An 18,301-nucleotide genomic window follows, 5' to 3' on the forward strand; every position below is an offset into this window, starting at 1 on the left:
CTGTCGTCGATGTTGCGAACCTGCAAAGTCTGACAACAAAAAAAATAGACAGAAAATGGTTGAATTTTTGTTCTAAGTGTCATGTCAGTGTGGTCAGTGTTTAATTGGCGTTTTTCGATATGAACTGCAGGTCAGCCAAGGCGCTGATCAAGTCTGTTGCATAAATTAAGGCGTTTACAGCTTCTGTATTTCGCCTTTATTTATGCAATCTTAGCAGAGCTGCATTTTATTTCCATGAATTCATAGGTGTCCTAAAAAATACTTTTTTTTTCTTCGCATTGTTCTGATTTTTGACAAAACCGCCTGGCACCCTTGCTTCCAGCTCATGTTTAAACATGCATTATGCATTAGGGTGTGTCGGATTCCAACTTTTCTCGCATTTCAAAAAACTCTGTTGTCTAAAAAGTTTCCTTTTTGGTCAAAACGAACGACAGATTTTTTGTAGATTTTCAAAATGAGTTTTAGGTACCCGGGTTTCGATTTGAAATTTTGTATGGAAAAATGCGAAAACTTGTTCGGAAAATGTCACATTTTTTCTATTATACTTTTTTTCTCACGTAATGCAAATGAAATTCCAATATATGGAGCTTACTGAAAAATTCTCTGACTGTAACATTGCCGAAGACGCCAAAGCAGTAGGAGCAGCGAAAAAATAGTTATAATGCCCCAAAAAGAGCATTCTTTTTTTCATGAAAAAAAACTTTGCAACACCGACAAGTTTTCCATCCAATTTTCAGAAATATTATTTCAACAAGAAAGTTTTTGATTTTAGAGCATCGAAATGATCTGATGAAATGATCTTCAAAAGATTATCTATCATTTGCGAAATAAAAGTTAGGGCTACCAGAAATTAAAAGTTACCAGATGCCATGATTTTGCAAAAATTGTCATATGCATTGCGTGAGAACAAAACGTTAAAAAAAACCAAAAATGTTGTTTTTTTTCGAAAAAAAATTATTAGCGTTTTTCCACAAAAATTTCAAAATGAATCCCAGATACCTTAATCTAGGCTTGCCAGATACTTTCAGAAAAAAGCGGGACATTTCACGAAAAAAAACGGGACACAGCGGAAAAAAGCGGGACATTTATGAAAATTTAAAAAAAAATTTAACTGTGTAGCCAAATTTATACGTTTACCATCAGCCAAAGTTGTTCATAGAAAGTACACTAAGGGTTTTTTAAACGCAGATTGATTTTCCTCAGTTTTTCTTACACTACTTCTATTTACAGGATTTTTGACATATGCACCGTTTTTTCCACGGTTCTCGCAACTTAACACGTTAATTGAGAGAAAACATTTCAAGTCGTGCATGTAAACGGCAGATTTGATACCGCGTTAAAACCATTGTATAATTTTTATCAAAAAAAAAGTTTGTTTGGTATTTTGTTCAAAAGTTTGAAAACATCAAGAAAACCTCCATCTTTATATACTTTGGACAATTGAGTCGAAAAAAGTGATGTATAATATTTGGAAATTAAACTAAGATTCCGGCGAAAAAGTTTATCTCTATAATTCTATAATTTATAGTTATCTGGAGGAAACTTTAACAATATTTTTTATCATAGATCGGCTTACGTGCTGCAAGACCACCTCACTGAATCAGAATCTTACTGTAATGCTAAGAGCTTCAGATTTATTCTGTGTTGTGTTAAAAAAGTTATGAAAAATGCTGCTTATTTCGAGATTTTCTGTTCATCATAGAATTCAAATTGAGACAAAATTTTGATTTTTTCCGGTGTCAGTCAGTAAACTTTGAAAAATTTTTCTAAGAAAAAAAAGCGGGACATTTTGAGGAAAAAGCGGGACAGCGGGACATTCAACAAAAAATCGGGACATGTCCCGCTTTTGCGGGACGGATGGCAACCCTACCTTAATCTCATTTTGAAAATCTGCTAAAATTCTGTCCGTCGTTTTGAACAAAATGAAAAACCAAACACCCTATAATGCATTTGACGGATTTCACGTCGAATCGACACGAAGTTGGTATGACCCTCTCGGAATTCAATGAAACTTTGTGAGCATAAAGATCTTACCTAATAAAGCAACTTTGCATACTTAGTTTTCCCACAAATTATCTAGAGTGACATTTGAAAAGGGCCTAACTTTTCAGGCAAGAATTTAGTAAACATTTTAAGCTCGAATTTTAAAATTTCTACAATATGGTTCATGAGAGAGTTTTGGAAAAATGATTGAATTTTTAAAAAAATTGAAATCATATTCTAAAAAAAAAATTAAAAAACTAAAACTCAATTTTCCCAAAAAAAATGCCATCACAGAATTTGATGATTTTTTTTTTGCACAGCCGGGTATAATATGGCCTTTAAGTCCTCCATACATTACAACTTGTGCATATTTGAGTGTAAAAAGTTTTTCTAACAAAAACTTTTTCATGTTTTTTTTTTTTTGAAGATTACGTAACTTTTTTTTCAGTGTAGATTCCAAACCTTAATTTAAAAAAACTGCTTCGTTGAATTGACTGTACTGATTTTGAAGAATCGATTGTAATGATTGATGGTAAAAGTAAGTGGAAATGCTACACTGAAAAAAATGCAAACTAAAACTTAAAAGTTGATTTAAAAAACACAATGGCGTACGTAATTTGATGATGAGAACGATCAAAAAAATTCATTCCATGGGATATAATAGTGAGCTGGATGAAAGAATGCGTATATGCGTATTACACACTCAAAGCATTTGTTTTCCGTTTTTTATTCAGAAAAAAAAAACATAAAAAAGTTATTGTTAGAATAAGTTTTTTTTTCCTTAAGCGTGCTCATTTTGCGATTTTCAGAAGAGTTGTAGACCACATTATTCCCCACCACCAAAAAAAAAAAAAAATCACCAAATTCTGAGATGGCATTTTTTGAGAAATAAGTTTTTAAAATACATTTTTCTCAGTGTAGGATTTTGAAATATTTTTGTCAATTTTTTTTTCTAAACATTCGATCATTTTTCTAAAACTCTCCCGTAGACCACATTTGTGTAGGAATTGTAATTTTAAAGCAAATAATTTCATTAAAAAATTGGCTTGGAAAGTTAGGCCCTTTTTAAATGTTAGTCTAGATCTTTTTTGGGAAAACTAAGTTTGCCAAGTTGCTTTACTAGGTTTGATCACACAAAGTTTTTAAAATACATTTTTCTTATTGAAGGATTTTAAAATGCCAAATTTGGTACCATTTGCTTGAATAGTTTTTGAATTATGTAAAAAAAATTGAAAAGAAGCTCCCTCCTTCTTCCTATTTCCCCACTGAAAGGAGGGATGGGTACCAAAGATTCAAAGAATCATTTATCGTACGACCCTCCCTTGAAAAATTTGTTTCCATGCTCTCGATTTGTTCTTCAGTTGTACAAAATTTGTATGGATTATATATGCTTCTATGTTTTTTTGTAACATTATTTATGAATATGAGAGTCTTAAAACCGGGAAGTATAGAATGCTCAGTCTAGTACCCCCATTCAAAGGAATCATAATCCAGTTAACAAGCATATCTTTTTCTTAAAAACTTAGAAGTATGACAAAATTAACGTTTCAAATAATTCTTACATTTAGTTTGAAAAAAAAGTTGATCCCTCAAGTTTGTTGTAAGCCTCTTCGATAAGAACTTGGCCAATAAAAAAGTGAAACATTAAAAAGAAGGCAATCTTCAAGACTTCGAAAAGGAGTTGAACTGGCTTTTTTTATCTCTTGAGAGAGAGAGACCACCCTTCAAATAGACGGCTTCGTCAAAAATTTGCCTCGATAAAACAACGCGGAAATTTGAAAACTTCACTGTTGGATAATGGTGTGGTATCAAAGCTGTTAAGCAGCTCGAATCGTGCCTGGTTCCTATGCAGCTTCTTGCGTTGCGGCCATCTTTCCAGGAGGTTGAGTTTTTGGCAGGAATTTTTCATCCTGGCTCTGGATTTTTTTTGCTCGTTTTATTGCAAAATGCTTTTTCGGCGGCCGGCGTTTACGTTATTTTGTTTTTGCTTCTTCGAACGGGGCCAGGTTCAAGGATGCTCGACCGGGCAGGAATTTGGCATCAAATGGGTTTTTGCTACCGATATTGATTTCGATATTGGAGTAAGCTATTGATAGACGAAAAAAGATGCTGCTTAGTTTTTTTTTAGATAGAATTCGATTGATGGTATAGAATCGAAAAAGTGGGATTAAGGTCCCATCGTCAAACAATTTTTTTACTTGAAATGTTCTAGTGTAAGTTCATCAAAATGCAATAAAAAAAAATCTTTGAAAAACCTGCCTCACTGGACATAATTCAGCAACTATATCCAAAGTATCTGACAAAAGCATTAAACGAGAAGAAAAGTGCCCATTCATATCTCGTCGTTCTATTGACGGGTATCCCCGGCCGGATGACTTGAAGCTTTCAGGAATTTCTTCTGGATACTGGATGATGTAATTCTCACCCCGAACCGCAAGGACCAAAGCAACAGCTGATGCTTCCCAAATCCCTGGACGATTTTCACCCGTTAGCCAAGAAAAAAGCGGGAACTAGTACATGATGCCAAGATAAAACGTGCTTTGATTTAACTCGACTCTTGTAGTTTTTTAGCTGACCTATAGTCGTTTTTCAGAAGCATGTTTTTTCGATTTTTTTTCTTAGACTCTAAATAACTGAAAACTGAATTGTTGTTGCTGAATATTGTTTGGAAAACATATTTGAGTTACATTACGAGGTTTCCAACACTATAACGTTTAGAAGGAATACAGCTAAGTGGCGGCGACGACCAGCTATAACTAACTGGTGATCCTCAGAACTGGCTGAGCTTCGTGTTAGCTACCTGAAAGCCAGACGACAAGCCAGAACAAGCAAGGAGAACTGTTACAGAGTAGATAATAATCCCTGGGACCAAGACTATAGAGTTGCACTGGTGAGATTCGATGGCTCGAGGTCGCCAACCGAAAAGTGTCCGCAAAAAAGAAGAGAGATCGTTGCACATCTTTTCCTGGCCACTAAGACTAACCCCACACGACGCGGGAGCTCATTAAATCTAGCCAGCAACGAACAAGGAACTTGCTGCTTTCGCTAAAAAACAAATAAGGCCCCTGGTCCGGACGGAATTCCAAATGCAGTGATGAAGGGGGCGGTACAGACCTTTTAGGATACTTTCAGAGTGGTGATACAAAAGTGTCTCGGGGAGCGATCTTTCCCCAAGCTGTGGAAATCGGTGAAGTTTGTGTTACTAACGAAACCGGGAAAACCCCCAGAACATCCATTACCGTGTTTAAAGACCCATTTGTCTGATGGACACCCTTGGTAAACTACTGGAGGGGATAATATTCAACAGACTTACCATCTACACAGAAGGCCTGCCAGAGGGACAGCCAGTTCGGTTTACGGAAAGGAAGATCTATGGTGGACGCCATCCGAATAGTGACAGAGTACGCGAAGCACGCATATCAAAAGAAGTGGACAGGTGTTCGACACTGCGCCATTGTGACGAACGACGTTTGAAATGCCTCCAACAATGGTAGCTGGATGCACTATGTTATAGATAACGACATGATCGTTCTCAATAACGGTTCACACACGAGACTAGATCCAGTGACAGGAAGTTTCCAGACGCTAGATATAGCCATCTGTTCAAAATCGGTATCGTCTAAGTTTGTATGGAATGTGCACGCAGATACTAGTGATAGTGACCACCTACCTACGTTGGTTAACATAATTGGGAATCAAGAGATGAGAAAATGTAAGAGAAAGTGGTTGTACAATGAAGCAGACTGGGAGAGATATGAACAGCTGACTAATCATTATCTTAAACCCGACGTAGACCTTAGTGTTAACGACTTTACGAAGTATGTTGTGTTAGCAGCTGAAGCAAGCATACCGAGAACAAGTGACATAATTGGTTCCAAATCTGTTCCTTGGTGGAACAGCGATGTCAAAGACGCCATAAAATTACGAAGAAACGGTTAAGAAGTCTGCGTAAACTGTGCGATGGAAATCCTGAAAAATCAACAGCTTTGCGTCTCTTTCATGAAGCTCGTTCAGCGTGTCGTAAAATCGTTAGAGAAACTAAACAAAAAAGCTGGGAAAAGCTAGTCGAAAGCATTAACCCTGACACAGCTTCATCTACTATATGGAAAAACATAAATCGTCTACAAGGAAAAAGACAGGTAAGCTCCATAATATTGGGTATTGACGGTGGTGTTTCCAACGATGGCCTACGAGTATCCAATATACTTGCCAACGAATACGAGAAACGTTCGTCTGATGAAGCATATCCGGAAAAATTTAAAAAGAAAAAGCTGCGGGAAAATACTATTCGAGCTAAAAAAAATCGACAGGATCTTTCTAAGACTTACAATTGTAACTTCACTATCCAAGAGCTTATGTGGTCGTTAGATCGTCGTGGTGGTCAATCAACTGGACAGGATAATATTGGTTATCCACTTCTGCGAAGATTACCTTTCTCGTCTAAAATTTGTGTATTGAGGCTTTTCAATAAACTTTGGAGCGAAGGAACATTCCCTGAAGAGTGGAAACAAGGAACTGTGATTCCTATTCTCAAACCAGGAGCAGATCGTTTTAAAGCTGATTCGTATCGACCAATTACTCTCCTAAGCTGTGTTGGAAAAATTTTTGAGCGCCTCATAAATCGTCGACTTATAACAGAATTAGAAGATAAAAAGTTATTGGATGATCGACAACATGCCTTTCGTGCAAGTTGCGGTATCGACACCTATTTTGCTCAACTTGAACCTCTAATAAGTCATGAGGATGATGAGCACGTCGAACTTGTTACATTAGACATCGCCAAAGCATACGACACAACTTGTAGGTCGTCTATTCTTCGCACTTTGCAGCAATGGAAATTCACTGGCCGGATGAGGAATATTTTGATAAGTTTTCTTGACAATCGATTTTTTCGTGTGTTAGCAAATGGTGAGCAATCTAGCTTACGGAAGGCAGAAAATGGTGTTCCCCAAGGCTCAATTCTTTCTGTAACATTATTTTTAGTCGCAATGCAGCCGCTTTTTTCAACGGTTTCACCAACTGTCGACTTGTTGCTCTATGCTGACGATGTTTTATTAATTGTAAAAGGAAAAAATTGCACGTCAATCCGCCAGAAACTTCGATCTGCTGTCTCTTCAACAACCAATTGGGCTTCGAATGTTGGCTTCATAATCTCAGGCTCAAAATCCAACCTATTGCATATTTGCAAAATAGCTCATCGCAAAAAAGGTCGAGCTATCAAAATTGACGGAAATGCAATACAACGTGTTAGGAAAATTCGATTATTAGGAGTGATAATCGATCAAAAACTCAATTTTATGCAACATTTCCAAACAGTAAAGAAAAAATGTAACGATCGCATGAATATTCTTCGTGTTCTAGGCTCTAACATAAAACGCAGTTGTAGATCTACTTTACTTGCTGTCGGAAATGCTCTTATTATTTCTAGACTAATGTTCGGAATTATCCTAACCAGTATTCAAGCAGATAGCATGGATAATGTTTTATCGCCGATCTACAACGAAGTCATCCGAAAAGCATCTGGTGTTTTTCGCACAAGCCCGGTAGAATCGGTGTTGGTAGAATCAGGTTGTGTTCCATTCCGCTTAAAAATGATAGAACGCGTAATTCATACTGCAATTCGTTTGCTGTCGAAAAACCATTGCAATGAAAATTCTCCATCAGTAAAAAGAGTAACCGAACTCATGAGACAAATAACAGGACAATCTATTCCCCACCCACACAAAAATGGTATGCGGAGAAACCGAAAATTGATGATACACTGCGAAAGATTTTAAAAGCTGGCGATTCAAGTATGACCGTTGTTCCAAAATTTGTGGAATTTTTTAAAAATAACTACTTGAATCATGAAACAATCTACACGGATGGATCGAAACTAGGCTGCGAGATTGGGGTTGGAGTATACTGTAATTCCATTTCAAATAGCTATAGACTTCCAAATTGCTGTAGTATATTTTCAGCAGAAGCATATGGGCTTTATATCGCAGTGACAACAGCAGACGTGAACACTGATGTGTTGATTTTGACTGATTCGGCGTCTTGCCTCGATGCTCTAAGTAGTGGGCGAACAGACCATCCGTGGATTATAACGAGAGCCCCGACACACTTCCGTTTCGTTAGCGGGTGGCTTAAGCGCCACTTCCTTACGGAAGACCACCCACCTAGTCTTGGTTTGCCCAGCTGAATGAGACTCGGACGTGAGTTCCTTTTTTGGTTCCCTATTTTGGGAAAGAAGCAGAAGGGTCTCTGAAAAGGGATCCGTACTTCGGCTTCGAATTCGAATCCGCCCCGAAAACGAGAACAGCCCGCAAAATCACGGAAAGGGGGATTATTCGTTGTTCGCTACAAAGTTGAACTAGAGAAGTCTGAAAACTAACGGACGAATTCCCACCCTCTTAACTTGATCCGGAATGAGAAAAGACCGTGATTGGATTCGCAGCCAATCACCGCTGTAAAGAAAGCAAACGCAACAACGAATAACCTGTGACCCCCTTCCCAATGCCCCAATTATGTCATCATCCCTCTAGTGTTTCCGGTCCAAAATACCTGAGACGATTTAGTTAGGTACAATCATTGGATCCTTTTTATTTCGGGCTCTACTGTCGTGTGTTCGTTTTACAATGTTGTGTGTCTGTTTCGAATTTCTGCTGTTAGTGCTGGTGGAGACGCTTGGTTTTTCGTTCCTTTACGGTGCGCTCGATCGTTAAAATTTTCCCCATACAAACGATTTGAATTTTCTTTGCGGAGGTGGAAATGGGCTACTTTTCCGGCTCGCCAGTCCAAATTGTACATAACATTATTATGAACGGCATGCAACTATAGCCGCTTAAGTTGCAATTTGCAAACTTCGTCCTATGACGATAATTTTACGCGCAATCGATGCAATTTGGACTGGCGAGCCGGAAAAGTAGCCAATTTTCACCCCCGCAAAGAAAAATCAAACCATTTGTATGAAGAAATTTTCATCATCGAGCGCATCGTAAAGGAACGGAAAACCAAGCGTCTCCACCAGCACTAACAGCAGAAAATCGAAACATACACACAAAATTGTAAAACGAACACACGACAGTAGAGTCCGAAAATAAAAGGATCCAATGAATGTACCTAACTGAATCGTCTCAGGTATTTTGGACCGGAAACACTAGAGGGATGATGACATAATTGGGGCATTGGGAAAGGGGTCACAGGTTATTCGTTGTTGCGTTTACTTTCTTTACAGCGGTGATTGGCTGCGAATCCAATCACGGTCTTTTCTCATTCCTGATCAAGTTAAGAGGGTGGGAATTCGTCCGTTAGTTTTCAGACTTCTCTAGTTCAACTTTGTAGCGAACAACGAATAATCCCCCTTTCCGTGATTTTGCGGGCTGTTCTCGTTTTCGGGGCGGATTCGAATTCGAAGCCGAAGTACGGATCCCTTTTCAGAGACCCTTCTGCTTCTTTCCCAAAATAGGGAACCAAAAAAGGAACTCACGTCCGAGTCTCATTCAGCTGGGCAAACCAAGACTAGGTGGGTGGTCTTCCGTAAGGAAGTGGCGCTTAAGCCACCCGCTAACGAAACGGAAGTGTGTCGGGGCTCTCATTATAGGATACAGGAAATTGAATCAAGAATTGCAACAAACAAACGAATAACTCTCGCATGGATACCAGGACATTCGGGAATCAAAGGCAACGAACAAGCAGATAAGCTAGCAAATGAAGGCCGTGGAAAAGTACCTTTGGATATTCCGGTACCATCTTCTGACGCCAAGCACTTTATCAGTTTGAGTATCCAAAACGCCTGGCAAAAACAGTGGGATCGATCCAGAAGGTTTTTACGACAAACAAAACCTATTGTATCTAAGTCAACGGATAGGAAATCTGCGAGTGAACAACGAAATCTTTCCCGATTGCGCATTGGCCATACTCGCTTGACACACTCTTACATCTTTGAAAAAACATCTAGACCTGATTGTAACGGCTGTGGGGTACCCCTTACAGTACAACACATCCTCATTGAATGTAGGAAGTATGATAAAGAACGACGTGAATGTGCATTAGAGGGATCCGTGCAAACTGTGCTTGCCAACAATGACCATCAGGAAAAAAAATACTTAGATTTATATCAAAGTCAGAGCTTTCGAAAAAATTGTAAAACAGTTATGTAAAAATTTAGTTTTAGAGACACGAAAGCCACAACCGTGGTAAAATGTCTATAATAAATATAAAAAAAAATGGTAGCTGGGAAGCTATTGCCTAAGCGATGCGTGTTCCCAATACCTTCCATAGAATAATAGGAAGCATCTTCGAAAATCAAGTCTTGACATATGAAACCGAATCCGGGTTACAATCTACTGTCCTAACAGGGGGTGTTCCATAAGGTTCCATACTCGGACCTGTGCTTTGGAATGCCCTAATGAGTTACTAACGCTGATCACCGGCGAAACAATCAAGGAGGTAGAAGACCTTGCGACACCTTTGAACGGGTTAGCATCTGGATGGAAGAAATTAAGCTTCAGTTAGCTCACTATAAACCCGAAGTTCTGGTCAACTAAATGGTTGTGTCGCTTATGGAGATTACTGTTGGAGCACACACAACATCTTCGCAACAGCAGCTGAAATACCTTGGAGTAATGGTCGTCGATCGCTTAATTTTTGATGCGCATGTGAAATACTGTTGTAAAAGTGCATCGAAAGCCATCGATTCATTGGCCTTCAAATGCTAGCAAGAGACGTCTGAGGCGGGCATGATTCCCATCCCATCGATGAGGAATGTAAGCAAGATCTTGGAGAAAAGTGCGTAAAGCTCAACGAGCAGTGTCAATGCTCAACAGGCAGCAGCACTAGGACGCATTGAACGAAGCAGGATGGAGACATAGGCTAATCCCGCGACTTTCAGACTGGGTAAATCAGAAATATGGAGAGGTGAACTTTTACCTGACCCAGTTCCTTTAGGGTCATGAGTGGTTTGAGCAATACCTCCATCGGTTTAATCTTCTAAACTCGCCATATTTCTCGGAAAGCATAGATTCGGAGTAATCGGCAGAATATGCTATCTTTGTCTGCCCCAGGTTCGTTCGTGTCAAGGCGTGAACAACTTCTAACTTAGAATGCAGAAAATGTTGTAATCAGCGTTGCAAGATTGAAAACTGCTAAAGTCCGTAGATTTGACGAAAATTGAAAAATGTACTGATATTTGCAAAATGAAACTTGATAACCTTTTTTTTTGTTTGGTCATCAGGTAGAATTTTCATTTATCTGCAGAATTTGTTGATTTTTTTAGATAACCCTTAAAAAATCCGTAGGAAATGCTGAAAACCCGTAGATTTTGAGCATCGATCCGTAGCTCCGTAGAAATGCTTAAAATCCAGAGATCTATGGAAAAATCCGTAGATCTGGCACGGCTGGTTGTGATTGAGGTGTGTCGCGAAGAACATTCGTCGATGAAATCTCGCAAATCATGCGCGATTTGATACGGATCAGAAGAGAGGATGAACAAAGAGAAGGAAATATTTCATGAGCACAGCATACCCCTTGATGTAGTATCATAGGGTTAAACCAAGAGGCACATCACTCATACGAAGCCTAAGGTGGTCTAAGTAGAACGAACTCCCTCACGGTAGCAACACACCCGGCTGATATGGTTTGAAGTCAAATTTCCATCTTGTTAATAAAAAAACTGTAACGTTTGCTTTTGGCAGCAACGACCTTGTACAGAAAATATCCATCGCTATAGTCACATGTAGCTCTTATATAAGGTCATTTGAAATTCTGCCCAATGATGCATCAAGTTAGGCTGGAACAAATATAAATTTCTTCTTTTGTCACCCACCAACCCCTCCCCCGCTTCAAAAATTCCAAAAATCCCAAAAATTCCAAAAATAAATAAAGTTTGAAGTATTTTATGTTAATTTCGTAAAATAAATCAAATATCTGAAAGAGTACAAGACTAAAAAACAAAGTGTGGAAGACAGGAGTTATTTCACTTTTTGTATTCTTGATTTTATTGAGTTTTTCGATAAAAATAACTTGATTTGAAGATTTTGTGCAATGCAGTATGCAATTTTGTTGCATACAAGCTTCTGTGCAATTTATTTGTTTTTCGCATTATTTTTTATTGTACCCCCCCTCACTTGCGATTTTCCTACTCCGAACGACAAAAGAAGGATTTGAAATTTGTTCCGGCCTTATGAATTCATGTTATTCTGTGGTTTAAAAAACTTTATAATTTGTAGTCAGCTGTACTAAAATATCGGGATGAAAATCCCTCAAAAATGTAAACCACGTTTTTTTCCATTAAACACTAGCTGGCCATTAGCAAACATTAACGAAATTTGTTCGTGAAAATCAAACGATTGTTTTTTAAAATTATCGAGTGGTCGTTAAAATTTGTGTACGTCCACAAAAAAAAATACCGAGCATTTGGTAAAGTTTTACAATATTTCAGTAAAAAAATTGCCGAACACCCGGTCCTACGAATGGCAAATCGAAAAACTTTTTTTGTTCGGTAAATATTACCACCGGTATTTCGTTTAATTTTTTTACCGTATAATATCCACCCACCATATTAACAATACAATCAGTCTCGAACTCCGAATGTCGATAAAAAATATTACCGAGTTTGTCGATATCTGCTTAAAGGGTGATACGGTCAAAATTTGGTCAATATCAACTTGACGTATTTCTTTCAATTTTGCATTTTAAAAACCTCTCATCAAAACACCCCTCATTTTGAAGGTATGTGTGTGTGTAGAAAGTTGCTCCTATTTTGATTTTGGAATTCACTCTTCAGTTGTCAAAATGCCGTCCAAGGAAGAAGAGCAGCGTATCAAAATTTTGCTCGCGCATCGCGAAAATCCGAGCTACTCGCACGCAAAGCTGGCAAAATCGCTAAAAGTTGCCAAATCAATTTTAAACAAATGTAATAAAAGTGTTTGGGGAACGTTTGTCGACAGCCAGGAAGTCTGGATCGGGGGGAAATCGAAAACCGGAAGCCGCTGAGACGACAAAGAGAGTTGCCGGTAGTTTCAAGAGAAACCATAACCTCTCTCTCCGAGATGCCGCAAATAAGCTGGATGTATCGTCTACAACCGTGCATCGAATTAAAAAATCGAGCCGGACTATCGACTTACAAGAAGGTAGTGACTCCAAATTGCGATGATAAACAAACTACGACGGCCAAAGCGCGATCCCGGAGGCTGTACACGACGATGCTGACGAAGTTTGACTGCGTGGTAATGGACGACGAAACCTTCGTTAAAGCCGACTACAAGCAGCTTCCGGGACAGGAGTTTTATACGGCAAAAAGAAGGGGAAAGGTAGCAGATATTTTCAAGCACATGAAACTGTCAAAGTTCGCGAAGAAATATCTGGTTTGGCAAGCCATCTGTACCTGTGGCTTGAAAAGCAGCATTTTCAAAGCTTCTGGGACTGTCAACCAAGAAATTTACGTGAAAGAGTGTTTGAATAAACGTCTGCTGCCTTTCCTGAAGAAACACGGTTGTTCCGTACTGTTTAGGCCGGATTTGGCATCTTGCCATTACGGTAAAAAGGCCATGGAGTGGTACGCCGCCAACAACGTGCAGGTGGTTCCCAAGGACAAGAACCCTCCCAACACGCCAGAGCTCCGCCCAATTGAGAAATACTGGGCTATTGTCAAGCGAAACCTTAAGAAGACCAAAAAAACTGCTAAGGACGAGCAGCAGTTCAAGGCAAACTGGCTTTCTGCGGCGAAGAAGGTGCACAAGGTGGCTGTACAAAATCTGATGGCAGGGGTTAAGCGTTAGGCCCGGCAATTCGGATTTGGAAAAGCGGAAGCCTAACTGAATATTTTTTCCAATTAAAAGAAATTTAATTGGATTTTTTAAATAAACGATTTCACCGATTTACACGCGTTTTCCGTTGACCAAATTTTGACCGTATCACCCTTTACTGTGCAGAAGAGCAACAGTTGTAGGAACCACCAGCTTGGTTTCTTGAATTGAAATTATATTTAAAACTTGGCAAACTTTTAACCCAACTTTAGAACATCAGAACCCATCCTGTCCGTAAATTCCGTACGAACGTTTGCTCCTTCCTGAAAACATAACGTGTTGTCCCACCCAGCAGTGACTGACCTATGACGGTGCAGAACGCCGAATAGGTGATGGAGGCTCGCAGCTGCACGATGCTGAGCAGCAACATGAACATCATCAAGGAGGCGACCGCTATCGATGTGACCTTATCCTGCGTCTCCCGGAGATCCGGAATGATGAAGTAGATGTAGAGCGTCACCGCCAGGAAGAGAACCGACACCAGCATCATGATGCCCTTCCCGAAGTAGAACTGCAGATGCGAGGCATAGCCGTCGTTGTTGAAGCACACCAGAAACACCGGATGGAGCTCCTCGTTCTCCAGCAGCGTCGTTCCGCAGTACCTGGAAGGAAAGGAACAGGGAGAGAAAAAAAAGAAACGGATGTTACCATGAGAGGAGAAAAATGGCAATCGTAAACAACGCTTTAGAGTTATTTTAGCATGGTGGCGACTGTAACGATAAATGGTTATTATCCGGTGGGTGGGTCTTCTTTTGCTGAATGGAGTTAATAAGGGCGGATTTTAACGTGACGATGGCGATAGAGAGAGCGTTGATTATGTTTTTGTTTGTCGGTCGTGAACATTGTGGTGTTCCAACCAGTAGTAGTAGCATCCAGGATTTTGTCAGAGCATGTTTTGCAAATGAAAAACCAACCCACTAACGACCGACCTGTTCAGAAAGGATTTCCGTCTTTGTTGTGCCGCGTAGAAATTCAGTAGCGATGCTGCTGCAATCAATTTCGAAAAACGAGGGCGGGCTTCGTCAGCTGATTTATCTGCGTATGTTTGTTTCCATTCCAACAAGGGAACAGTTAACTTTGCCCCATTCAAATCTTAATCGAAAGCGCTGACAACGGTGCTGTTTCGTTTGCTCAATGGCTTTTTATCAATAATTGCGTGGGGTATCGTTTAAAAACCAGCCTTCGTTTTTTGCCCTTGTTAAAATTAAGGTTCAAAGATAGAAGGAGAAAGTGCGAAGACTTGATCCCTGGAGTGACTTAATTCTTCAGATGTCTCATAAAAATCAAATATTCCAGAAAAAAATGGAAGTGTTTGCCAGATCCAATGTTCCAGAAAAATATTTTCCTTATGCACTATGGTCTTTACATATAGTTGTAGGCAAATCTTTTTCACAGACTTATAAACTGATGCGGCATGGGAAACAAAACGATTTAGCCTAATTTTTGGGAAATGTTTAGGTCCCCTGACTAAAGGACCAAGTCTCCCTTAACTTCAAAATAATCAATTTTTTGCTCCATGAAAAAGCTTCTTGTTCATCTACGAAATCACGTTTTGTCCTAAGTTTTGAACACCTTTTTTCTTTAAAATTACAATATCAGGTTTCTTGTGTGCGTTTTCTGTATTTCACTTTCCATTCTAACAATTCTTTCTTGAGTTCGTACAAATTTGCATGAGGGAACTTTGCAGGAAGTAAGTATGCATTATCAATCAATATCCGAGTTTTGAACCCGTCTTGTCTCTATGGTTTTCCTTAATCTCGAGTTAACATTATTATTTTGAATCTTTTTTACTATTTTTGACAACACTTCGAAAAAGTGTCAGCATAAAAAAAGGTAATTTTTTCTTCCATAATCAGACTTTCATTTTATAAACAGAAGTTAGAGTAGAAAAAATTAATTTATTAATAACTCAAACTGAGATTCAACAATCAGTCCCATTTTTCAAAAGTAGGAATCACATCAAATTTAATCACATAGTCAAACACAACTTCAATACATAAAGAAATAATATAAATAAAATTAAGAGTGGAAGATGGATTAAAAATCCTAAATCTGAGCTTCAAGAAAAATCTGAACAAAGATACAGAGAGCAATATAAAGCTTAGTTCATTGAGAAATGGGACAGCTACGAATGCGTGTATCTAGAAAACCATTTGTTTGATCGAAATACTTTCTATGAAGGAAATAAAGGCTGTCTTATGAGAATTCATGAAAAAAAAATTGAAAAAAAAATCATCGTTTTTTGTAAGACAAAAATCTACTTTATTCTACACTCAGGCAAATTCTTATTATAATTTTCATAAGATGCGTCTTATGAACCGCTTTTTAGAGTGTAAAATTTTGTTTCATAAGAGTCTTATGAAATTCCTTCAGTTTTCATATGAACATCTTATGAAAAATAGAAGAAACGGCATTGTGAAAATATTATGAACTAGGATTGGTCGATCTTGGATCGATCCTTGGAAGATCGATCTTTTCAACTCCGATTTTCGATTTTTCGGATCGATTCCTCGGACAGGAAAAAAATCGATGAAATCGGTTTATTTTCGATTCGATCTTTCGATCTTTTTTTTTTCTTATTTAGGGGAAATAAGTGATAAAGGCCACCTTAAAGAGGATGCTTATTAATCCTTAGAAAACAGCTATAATATGTGAGTTACATCATTGTTTCCCTAAAAAACCTTGTAATATTTTAATTATTTTAATATAATATTTTATCGAAAAATTCAATAAAATCAAGAATACAAAAGGTAGAATAACTTCCATCTTCCAAAATTTGTTTTTTCGTCTTGTAATCTTTTGGATTCTTGAATTTTTTTTCGAAATTTACATTAAATACTACAAACTTTATTTATTTCCCCCTTCGGGGGAAATTGATATTTGTTCCAGCCTTATTTTTGTGTCACTAAAAAACGTTTTTACTGGAATGTCTACTAGCCAAATTTGACAAAAACTAGCAGAACCATCGTGAGATTGAACTTCAAGTGTAATCGGTTAGTTAAGATCGCAGGTTGCGGAATAAACATACAAGAGTACCTTTTTTAAGCTTTGAAAAACAGCGAAACCCAATGTTTTTGATTTTTGTATTTTCCACAAAAGCAGAGCGTTGTAAAATCATTATATTTTTACAAAACAACCAGCTAATATATACTTTTATCTACAAAGGACTTTGCCACGATCAGAAATCTTTTTGGATTCAACCACGGGAATTTGTTGAAATAGGGTTAAGCTTGGTTGTCTATTAGATATCAGAAGTTAGGTTTTAATGACGCATAGCTAGGGAGCTTTTTTAAATTATCGGAGAAAAATTTGAGGGACATTTCCGCGATCTACTCGCTTATTAAAAAATCAAAATTCTGATATGAGTCTTGACTTCCCTGATGACCCTTAACCATAGTTGCTGATTATGTGCTTCACTACAACGCATGATTCAAACTTTGTGGACATTTCTGACAATGTTCGCATACTTTTCCACGCACAGATTTTTTTTAAATAATCAACGGTTTTGCCAGCCATCGTTTTGACAATGATGGATTTTTAAGGAAACTGTGCAAAATATTTTTTTTTCTTTTTCTCTTGCATTGTAAATATCTAAAAAAAAAAAGGTAGGTCGGATAGTACTTTTTACAGCCACCAAAATGATATCATTTTTTTATATGAACGATAACTAGGAAATTAGCTATCAGCAAAAGAAAGTATCCCATTTCTAAGTGAACTTCATCCAAATTTCATACTAGATCAGAATTTAAAAAGTTTGAAAAAGTCTTTTTTGAAATGTTGCGAACTATATGATTTTTTTCCGGGGAGTTTTTTCGGCTTGCAGTCTTTTTTTGTAGCAAAAACGACGTTTTTATGTACGTTTCCTACGTTTCGATCTCTATTGGACCTTCTTCAGGGACTAGAATTTTTTTTAATAATCAACGGTTTTGCCATCGTTTTGACAATGATGGATTTTTAAGGAAACTGTGCAAAATATTTTTTTTTCTTTTTCTCTTGCATTGTAAATTAATGTTTTCATATAATTGCTTGCATTGCTGATTACAATTAATGTTTTCATATAAAAAAAGGCCGTTGCGAAAGTCTGCTCGGTTGGTCGTGTATAGCTGTTTTCCAATATGTTTTACGAATAATTTTAATTTTTTTTTCATGTGTTTTTTTTTGGTATAGTGTATCGTTATTGCGTTTTTTTTGTTTGCGGAAGTAATTCGATACACTACACCTTACATTAAAAAAACACTAATTAAATAAAATTATTCGGAAAACAATTCAAAAGACAACTATAAACCTGTCGAGTCGACTCTCTCGAGAAAATGGCATTTTTTTCGGTTAGGAAACAAAAATTGTAATCGGAGTAAGCCATGATTTTTAGGCATCGCACGCGTTTTTGTTTTCGTCCATAATTTTTTTTAAATTAAATTACAATAAAACTAGAAATTTTAAAATTAAACAGTGGAAAATGATAGATTAAGTGACTGGTGGTTGTTCCCGGAGTGGTTCGTACTTTGTTTCGGCATGCTGAATCCTGGTTG

The 18,301-nt window shown here is 37.8% G+C and overlaps 2 protein-coding genes across 2 annotated transcripts in view; one reads left to right on the plus strand and one right to left on the minus strand.

Moving 5' to 3' along the window:
• Nucleotides 1-18,301, plus strand: part of LOC129740695 (RNA helicase aquarius) — a 220,522-nt gene that overhangs the window by 103,055 nt on the left and 99,166 nt on the right. The gene's annotated exons all lie outside the window — the stretch shown is intronic.
• LOC129740698 (probable G-protein coupled receptor Mth-like 3) overlaps nucleotides 1-18,301 on the minus strand; it is a 120,625-nt gene that overhangs the window by 14,589 nt on the left and 87,735 nt on the right. Inside the window, exon 3 of the mRNA XM_055732462.1 lies at nucleotides 14,076-14,374. Within this exon, the coding sequence (XP_055588437.1) occupies nucleotides 14,076-14,374 (299 nt within the window). The remainder of the gene's footprint in view (nucleotides 1-14,075; nucleotides 14,375-18,301) is intronic.

Source organism: Uranotaenia lowii, chromosome 1 (assembly GCF_029784155.1).
Source record: "Uranotaenia lowii strain MFRU-FL chromosome 1, ASM2978415v1, whole genome shotgun sequence".
NCBI classification, from domain to species: domain Eukaryota; kingdom Metazoa; phylum Arthropoda; class Insecta; order Diptera; family Culicidae; genus Uranotaenia; species Uranotaenia lowii.